Below are 9,501 nucleotides of genomic sequence, written 5' to 3' on the forward strand. Positions count from 1 at the left end.
CAACCCCTTCTGTGAAGCATTTTTTCCTAATATCCAATCTAGCCCCCACCCCAGTGCAACTTGAGGCCATTTCCTCTAGTCCTATCACTTGTTACTTGGGAGAAGAGACCAACATCCAGCAAAGGATGAGATGTTAAGAGTTTAAATGCAGAGATTCATGTATACTCTTAAAAGATACACAATAAGAATTCTTAAAAAATGTAATGTGAACTTTATTGCATACATCGTTCCATAATCATTTGGAGATACAAAAATAAATACAACAAAACCTTTAAGTTAGTGAAGGTGGGAGATCTATATTTGAGTAAAATTGACTGTCAAAGTGACATAAATCATCCTGGAGATTACCGAACCATTTGATTTCAAATTCTGCGGCTGATGCAGTTACCAATGATGACAGTGCTGAAGGGCCTATGCATTTCACCTCACTCTGAAACTCCTCTTTTAGTTTTTCTGGTATAAGATCCTGCCCCATAACCTGCAAAGAGAGTAAGAAATAAGATGGAAGACAAGAAAATAACTTGCAGACAAAACAGCAAACAGGACATTGATAGCAGATATTTACAAGAAAAGCCCTTGACACATGAACCACATGCCAAGCAGGAGAAGCTTCCAAGTCACGACCAAGTTGTCTGCCTGCCGTGTTCTTGCTCTCTCTCTCTGAGACCCCAAGCTGCATGGCCGCACGACCCCGTCAAACTGGCTACGCTAGTACAGGGGGATTTTTACTCTCTGAATAGCAGCAGAAATCTCAACACCAATTCTGTATTCAGTGCTCACCTTGAGACAGCACCAACACCCCGATCTCCTCCTGAGGGGTGTCAGACCAAGGGAAGCCAGGAGAGAAGTTTCTTCTCCCAACCTTTTCAAAACCCCAGATAGTTTGCGTGCTACTGCCCTCTGATGGAGGGAATCCCACAAGCTGCCAGCCCGGCAATGGCTCGGCTGCTACTCACTTAAATCCATAATACTGACAGCAAAGGTAGAATCTCGCTGGCTTCCTTTTGTGCCTTAAAAGTCAGAAACTCTATAAATAGCACTAAAAATGTTAAATCTCTATGAATAAAGTCATGCGATGTTATTCTACTCCTTTGTATTTCTTAAAAACTAGAAACCATTACATCAAACAGAATGAAGAAATCATGTAAAAGGATGTCTCTGACTCTTTCTGAATACGTTTTGTATGTTCCTGGAAGTGTTCAATACTACTGTGGCCATCAAAGTAATCTCCACTCCCATTTCATACTTGTGATTCGCTTTGTGGCATGTGAAATTCCTGAGATAAAAGCTGCATCCCCGGAAACGCAGAGCGATGACGCAGCTGCAAATACAACTCCAGTGAGAAATTTAACAACCCTGCACATTCCCAAAAGGAGGATCTCAGCAGAACAGAGATCCAACTGCATGACACAAGCCAGCGCTCCATACGTATCACTGACAGTTCCAGATAACACGCTACCAGGGCAACCCACCCCAGCTAATTTACCTTGTGTCCTAGCATATTTAATTAGCTCAGGGGATTGTCACGCTTACAGGACTTTGTGCCTGAACCAGCTCAGGTACCTCAACCAGCCCCTGAGAACTTGCACGTAATGAAACATCCCCTCACCTTGGTCATCAACAGCAAGGAGCTGTCACTGAAACCAAGTCGTGCCACTTGGTCATCAATTTCTTTTTGGCCTTTTATGTTGCTCTCTAGCACAAAGGACGACTGTTGCAACTGGGTAAGCTGAAGTAAAAGCCTGAAATGAAAAAGGCAGTTAAAAAAGGCACAGCTGGCAAAAGAGTAAGCCAGCAGACCTGAACCCAAACAAAATATAATACTTTAAAAACAGCTCTTCTTCCTGACTTTTGCCAACTGCAAAAAACTTCAAAGAAACAAATATACCTGTATCAATCTACTATGTGTACAGTACACCTGTGATATGACAAATGTACAGAGAAGTACTTTTGAAAAACAACATGCCGAGTATCTCCGGTTGCTTTGCGCAAACACTTTTCTCCTCGTGTATTCATGTCGCAATTCAAAAGTGAAGCTCAGATCCGTGAGCATTAACTGCAGGACCTCAGGTGTCCCACAGCCTTAGGAAGGCCTGACAGGACAGCAGCGCATTGCTGCCTCTGGCAGTGATTGTCACCTGAAAAGCTAGAACTTTGGGGAGTTTGGACAAGTGTCAAACATCCTCCCCACACAGGCCAACCCTGGAATATTTTCTAAAATCTTTCATCACAGTTTTAGGTTCCAGTCAGTGCCCCAGAAGTCACCACCACGATGGGGTGAAAGTGAGACGCTGTGCTCACAACGTGGCTTCATGTCACAGAGGGACCCATCACCAGTTGCTCCAGCAGAGAGCAGCTTCCAGAGTCCTCCTCACACCAGGCCTGTAAAACAGGTCAGCAGAGGAGATATCTACATATATTCAATCAAAGGACCACTAGACTTAGTAGTATCACTACTGAAACTATGTTTAATTCAAGCTTTACTCATAAAGAACAACAACAAATATTTTTATAACATTTACCAAAGTTAAATGAAGCAGGTGTTACAATGAAGGTGTATATTTTTATGAAGAGAAGACTTAAGATCTTAGATGAAAGTTTTCATTTGAGCATTATAAGCATCAAAATTTACAAGTCTGAGTCAACAAACTCAGTGCAAATTCAGTGAAGTTTTTACTGGGAAATTCAAAGCAAAATAGAAATTATTTTTCATTTGTAAAGAGTTTTTGTTTCAAATTTTGCATCAATATAATGTAAGAAAGAATGAAAATTAAACAAAACCATTTCTCCTTTTTTTTAAAAAAAAACTAGAAAAGTCAATTATTCATGATGCTTTAACACAGAACCTTATTTCCTACAAAAAGAGATATTAACATCCCTTTTCCAGGTGCAATTTACCCTGCACATGTGTTTATGTAACATCTGCATCTCACTCAAAATCCAACAGACCTGAAAATATTAGACAACCTATTTAATGCATAAGCCCTGGGCAGGGGAGAAGCTTATCCTGGACAAGCGTATCTGCAAATATAAACCGCAATAACACTTTGTGAAACTGTTCAGCCAAGCAAGGAAACCTCACAATTTATAATTGTCTCTGTGCTGAACCATACCCACCAAAACAATCAACAGAAATTATTTTAATATGAATGTGGCTTTAATATTCAATATCTGTACTACATCTATTAACTTCTCCCAAGTAGCAATTAAAGTCATCACCTTTTAGTCTGAGTACAGCTAAAAGGTACTACATCTTTTTTTACATTTCTTAAATCTTGCCCTAACAGAACAGTTATAAAGTGTTCTCTGTGAACATTTTTGGAAGTTCCTAAAACGGCTTTAAATACATTTGGTGACTAATACCTTACTGAGAGGCAACAAGGGAAAAAATCCAAGACTATTTTAACAAAAACAGTTCCTAATTACCTCTTTGAAAGATTATGTTTTAGGGATTTTTGTTGTGTACAAGAGTTTTAGGAAGAGAGGGAAGAAAAGGAAAGAGCATTTTAATGCAGCCCTGTCAATCAGCTGTCACAGAGTTCATTTTTCAACCTCATGCATTATGCAGCTTGGGGTATTATTATAAAATACATTTTTGCTCAAGCATGAGGCTTCAAGCAAATAAGCCAGGTGGCACTCGCAGAAGGAAGACTGGCTGGCCTTCCCTTTGGGGCACTTCTGCTGCTGCATCTGTAATACCACACCAGCAAACAGCCATTACTTGTCAAGTTTCATATCATAAGGTCACTAAAAAATGCCTCTCAACAGTGCAGGACACCGGTTTATTCTGTACACTCAGATTTAGGTTGTTCACAGCGACCATGCCAGTGGATTTTGCTTTTTAGATGTGAAGCAACAGCAGGGTACTTCTAAGTTAGTGTTGCCAACACTGAAACAAAAATTTAAATTGAAAATGTAAGCTGAAAATAGTAAGGCTGGGAAAAGTATGCTTTAAATTGTTCTCGACTGGGAGAAGTTAACATTATTCTAAGAATACGTTTAGTTACCTTGCTCTAATGAATGAGGCACATGCCTTCACCCCAACCTCCTGTGACAGGTTCTGTTCCCAGGACTTGGAGGCTGCACGTTTCCCTTCATCCGTCCTTTCCGGTTCTTCCGAAGTGCTGAGGAATTCCTGCGCAGCTCGGCTGCCCCGACAAGTCACTGCATCCTGCCTCTTTGTGTCTGTAGCAAGGCTGGACCAAGTGCCTTCTTTCTGGCTCTCTGATCTGTGAGGCTGCAAATTAATCTCTCTTCCAGTTGATGTTTTGAAGCTACTATCACTTACACTAACCTCTTCAGACTGATTCAGATTTGTTTCTGGAGCAGCTAGCGGAGACAAACTCTGTAAAAGGCTCACATAAGCTTCAGCAAGCAATTTCCAGTACCAAGGGTTGAAAGGATGTAAACAGATCAGTTGCTGCAGACACGTGATCTTTTTTTCTACATTTTCCAGACCCTGGTAAATGGCAAACTGCAGGTTGAGAACCGTCGTTAAGTGATCTGTGTTAGTAGCGCCGTTTCTCTAGAAACAAAAGAGAACAGATTAAAAACAGGAGCAGAACAGAGTCACCCTTCAGAGCCTGAGAATATGTTTCCATGAATAACGACACAAATATCACTAAAAGTAATTTTTAAATTGTACAAGACTGTGCTCTTAATTTTAAATAATACAACATGATACAGATGATGCATGATCAAGCTGACAGCATTCCTTCTAGCTGTCTTGTCCCAGTCTGAAAAGCAAGAAGGCCCTGAATGCTGTTATTTGTTTATTTGCCTTCAGATTTTTATACAGCTGCTGTTCTTCTGTAGTATAAACACCTTTTATCTAAAATAAACAGCAACAGTAAAATTCTAGCAGACTTCAGAGCCTCTGGACTTTTTCCTTTATGGGAAAAACCCAATTTGTGATTAGATACTCTTCTTGGTGGCAGGTTGGCAGCAAGTAGATGGAAATAAAAGGGAGTTTTGAACCATCACTTTTACAGTGGAAAGATTTAAGCACTCATTTATCCCCTTTCTTATAATTCCTATTACATTACATTAATTCTGCCTGGCAGAGCATGATATTCAGTCCCTTCCAGGACTACCAGCCTCCCTGCACAGAGAGCTCATTGTGGTACAGGGTGTTCTGATTTCTAAAGAGTGATTATATCTGCAGTGACAGTTACCCTCTGTTTACCAAATACTCTGAGCACTGAACATCCTGAAGGATTATATACATGAAGATTATTTTTCCAGAAAATGCCCATATAAAAAAACTACTGCCAATATTTTGGTGTCCGAAACCTAAAATAAAGATTTTTGCATTATTTACCATTTTTTCTGCGATATCCAGTGCCTCTTTGTGCCTTCCCAGACGAGATAAACACCGAGCCTGGCCCTCCTGGACATCCCGTCTCATTGCAATGTTACTGGGAGGTAAGAGCAGTAAGCAGTTGGAGTATTCACACAGGGCTTTCTAGTAGCGTCGACAAAAAGAAAAACCAAACAAAACAGTGAGAGATTTTCATTTGAAGGCAAGCCTGATGGTATGTTCTGTTTATGACTACAGTGACAAAGGGAATTCAGGAGCTGAAGTCCACATTTTCATTTCTCCAGACTCAGTTTCCAGCAGCACACGAGGACCCCAGTACTACACATGCAAGTCCAGACGGTGATGAGCAACCTCAGTCCTAACTCGTGTTTAAGCTCTGGCAGGATTCACCATACATCTGTCCACCCCTCCCCAACAAGGGCTGATCCAGAGGGGATCATCTACCAACCTGGGCAATATATGGCACAAGGCATCTCTCCCCCTGCTACCAACTCAATGATCAGAGCACTCATCCTAAATTTGGGGGACTTTGTTTCAAATCAGTGACATGCTTCACAGGAAGGTTTCAACCTGCAAGAACCTCACCTGACATGAGAAATCAGCAAGTCAGAGAACACCGCAAGGAAGGTGAATCTCCATCATTCCTGTAGGGTGGTTCTAATTTGCAAGAAATAATTAAGTATTAATTGAGCTAAGGAAAAAGACAGGAATGAGCAATACTTCTGCAGCTTAATGCTCAGGGCACTCAACAGGACTCCAATTATTATTTAAATACATTAAGTATTCAGTGAAGCTAAGACCTGAATTTTGGTTCCTCCGCCTCCGAGTGCTCAGACCAGAAGACTAAAGAGCAGTGCTCATCCCGCCATCTCTAAAAATGAATATTTAATTTTTCCTTGCAATCTTGAATGGTTATAACAGAAAGAGCTTCCAGGCAATACGCCCTAAATAGTTCCTAGCAAAATGGCTGAAATATTTTTCTTCCCTGCTGTTAAGCTTGCATTCCTTCTCATGCAAAAGAGGGAGCTCCCCTCTGCCCAGCGAGTGCAGCAGCTGCTGGTGGAAACGGATCAGAGGAGGGTTGCAGGACACCCCTGTTTGCCTTATTATGTGACAAAGAGATATGGCCTGGCAAGGATCAGGCATCGTGAATCCCAAACAGATTACAGTCATCTATATCCTAGAAACGGGCACAGCTTATATCACTGCTGCCCTTGGCATTTCCTATCAATTGGCCTAGGCTGACGTAAAAAAGTGTTCACAAGTGAGAAGATTACTACCTCCATTTACTTATTTCCAGCGCCTTTTCTAAGGTCAGCTCCAAAATCTATAATTTTATGTACAGTCTAGTTCTGCTTCTGGCTCCATTACAGTGATCCAGGTTAGCAATAAGACTGAAGACTGGACATTTTTAACGTGGGTCCCTGCGACACAAAAGGGTTAGAAAGCAACAGCCTGTTCCACTAGCAGGCCTGAGGGGTGTCATTCTCTCCTGGGAGGGCACCACAGCACACAGCAAGGAGCAGGCTGCTCTTCCTGAGGGTCAGCAGCCACGTCTGACCGCAGCCTGAGGCATCTTTCTTCTCAGCACACTTTTATGAATCCCTTCAGGGCGTCTCAGCTGAGACTGGAAAGCATCTGTCAGGTACAGACAAAGCAGCATTAGCGCTGGAATAACACTAAAAAGAAGAAGTCAGTGCCAACTGAGGTACAAAAAGATCCACAAATTCAGTGGGCAAGGCAAAAGGAGTGGAGTCAGAAGTTAGCCTGAGGGTTTTGCAATCAGGGAGCCTGTAATGCAAACCATAGCCTGGAACAATAAGCTATTGCAGTTGAAATAAGAGCAGAAGTGGCTGATTCAACCAGGAAACAAGGTAACGAAAGACTGGATCCTGCAACTACAACTACAGAGGCAGGAGAGCGACCTCATTAATGTTTATAAATATGTAAAGGCTGACTGTCAGGAGGATGGAGCCAGGCTCTTCTCGGTGACAACCAATGATAGGACAAGGGGTAATGGGTACAAACTGGAACACAGGAGGTTCCACTTAAATATGAGAAGAAACTTCTTCACAGTGAGGGTAACAGAACACTGGAACAGGCTGCCTAGGGAGGTTGTGGAGTCTCCTTCTCTGGAGACATTCAAAACCTGCCTGGACGCCTTCCTGTGTAACCTCATCTGGGTGTTCCTGCTCTGGCAGGGGGATTGAACTGGATGATCTTTCGAGCTTCCTTCCAATCCCTAACATCCTGTGATTCTGTGAATGCGGCTCAGAAAGTAGGCAGTGAGGACAGGGTGTAGGACTACAGCCAGCAGGAACAGAAACAGGGAACATAAGTACACCCAAAGGCACAACCAGCCATCCAGAATGGGGGGAGGCAGCAGAGCGGTGGGACAAATCAGCGATGAGGCTCATAAACCACCCGTCAGGAGCCCAACAACTACACTCAGCTTTCACCTGACAGCGGGGGGAGCTCTGAGAAAGGTGAGTGGCAGCCAGGTGTCTGCCAGCGATGTGACAGCCTGTGTGGGACATGGAATTATCCCCAGGAGCAGATAAATCCACATGCTTAACTCTGGCTATGACTTCCATGAACACAAACACCAGCTCTGCTCACTGCAGAACCTCTCAGATGCGCAAGCCCGATCTGAATCAGCGCCGGGTGCAGAGGCAGCATTTCTGGCCAGTTCACACTGACTTCACGCTGACTCCTAGAGAGGAGACATCTGGCTGGGGGAGCTTGCCAGGACACAGCTGCCCATGGACTCAATGATCCTAAGGGTCTCTTCCAACCAAAATGATGAGAGGTTGTGGAGTCTCCTCCTCTGGAGACATTCAAGACCCGCCTGGAGACATTCCTGTGCGATCTGCTCCAGGTGAACCTGCTTTAGCAGGTGGGTTGGACTGGATGATCTCCAGAGGTGCCTTCCAACCCCAGCCATTCTGTGATTAATTCTGTGACTCAGCCAGCAGGACGGTTCTTCCCCAGGCCGGCGTGGCTCCCGCGGGGCTGTCACCCCTTCGGCACAAACCAGGAGCCGTCCCGCTGCACGGGACCGTGACACAGGCTCCAGCACCTCCGGGCCGTGGCTCAGCCGGGAAGCTTTTATACACACACATTCCCTCATTACATACACCATACACAGACACATCCCCTCATATACACTATATACACAGACACATTCCCTCATATACACTATATACACTACACGCACACACATTCCCTCATTATATACACTATATACACTACACGCACACACATTCCCTCATTATATACACTATATACACTATATACACACACATTCCCTCATTATATACACTATATACACACACATTCCCTCATTATATACACTATATACACTATATACACACACATTCCCTCATTATATACACTATATACACACACATTCCCTCATTATATACACTATATACACACACATTCCCTCATTATATACACTATACACACATTCCCCCAGCACAGCGGGGGCCGCAGATCACCCCGGTTTACATCCCCTCAACTCCCCGGCCCGAGCCCGTGCGAGAGGCCTGGAAATACCTCGAAGTCGCGCTGCCGGTAGGCCCAGTCCGCCCGGAACTTGCCGCCCGTCAGCCCGCCGGCGCCGTCCCCGCCGCCCGCCTCGCTGCGAAACCACTGCGGGCAGAGCACAGGCCCGTCAGGGGGCTCGGGCCGCCCCGGGGCCGCTCCCGCCCGCCGCCCCCCGCCGGCCCCGGCTCCTCACGCGGGGCTCGCAGTGCCTGGCGCCGCGGGGCGGCCCGTCCCCGCCGCCCGGGCCCCGCTCCCGGCTCGGGGCGAACAGGGACTCCTCGAACTGCCAGCCCGGCAGCGGCTCCATCCCGCCGCTCCGCCCGCTGCGCGGCGGCAGCGCGCCCCCTGCCGGGCCGCCGCTCCGGGAGGTCCAAGGCGGGCGGCGGCGCGGCGGCGGGAGCCTCCGGGGATCAGCGAGTTGGCGGCGGCGCGGGCTAGAGCGGGCTGGGCGGTGTGAGGGGCGGCGGCAGCGCTGTCCGCCCGCCAGGCCGGGGCGCCGGCTGGAGCCGGGGCGGCCGAGGGCGAGCCCGGGAGGGCCCGGGAGCCGAGGGGGGCCCGCCCGGGGCAGCGTGTGGCGCCTCGTTCCCGGAGGTTGCCCGTGGTGCTTAAACGGGTTTGTGCTCCCGGCTGCG

At 45.9% G+C, this 9,501-nt stretch overlaps 1 protein-coding gene across 1 annotated transcript; it reads right to left on the reverse strand.

The window, feature by feature from the left end:
• Positions 1–219: 219 nt before the first annotated feature.
• C2H8orf76 (chromosome 2 C8orf76 homolog) lies at positions 220–9,176 on the reverse strand. Its single transcript, XM_065630193.1, has 6 exons — positions 9,063–9,176; positions 8,879–8,974; positions 5,321–5,464; positions 4,008–4,525; positions 1,610–1,742; positions 220–478 (listed from the first exon to the last, which is right to left on the reverse strand). The coding sequence occupies exons 1-6, from the start codon at positions 9,174–9,176 to the stop codon at positions 272–274; spliced, it is 1,212 nt and encodes a 403-aa protein (XP_065486265.1). The 3' UTR covers positions 220–271.
• Between the last annotated feature and the right edge of the window lie 325 nt (positions 9,177–9,501).

The sequence above is a fragment of the Caloenas nicobarica genome, chromosome 2 (genome assembly GCF_036013445.1).
Source record: "Caloenas nicobarica isolate bCalNic1 chromosome 2, bCalNic1.hap1, whole genome shotgun sequence".
Lineage (NCBI taxonomy): Eukaryota > Metazoa > Chordata > Aves > Columbiformes > Columbidae > Caloenas > Caloenas nicobarica.

Coding starts and splice junctions, on each gene's coding strand:
- C2H8orf76 (XM_065630193.1), bottom strand. CDS start 9,176: ATGGAGCCGCTGCCGGGCTGGCAGTTCGAGGAGTCCCTGTTCGCCCCG. Junction 8,975..9,062: donor CCAGGCACTGCGAGCCCCGC/GTGAGGAGCCGG, acceptor CTCTGCCCGCAG/TGGTTTCGCAGCGAGGCGGG. Junction 5,465..8,878: donor ACCGGCAGCGCGACTTCGAG/GTATTTCCAGGC, acceptor CGACGCTACTAG/AAAGCCCTGTGTGAATACTC.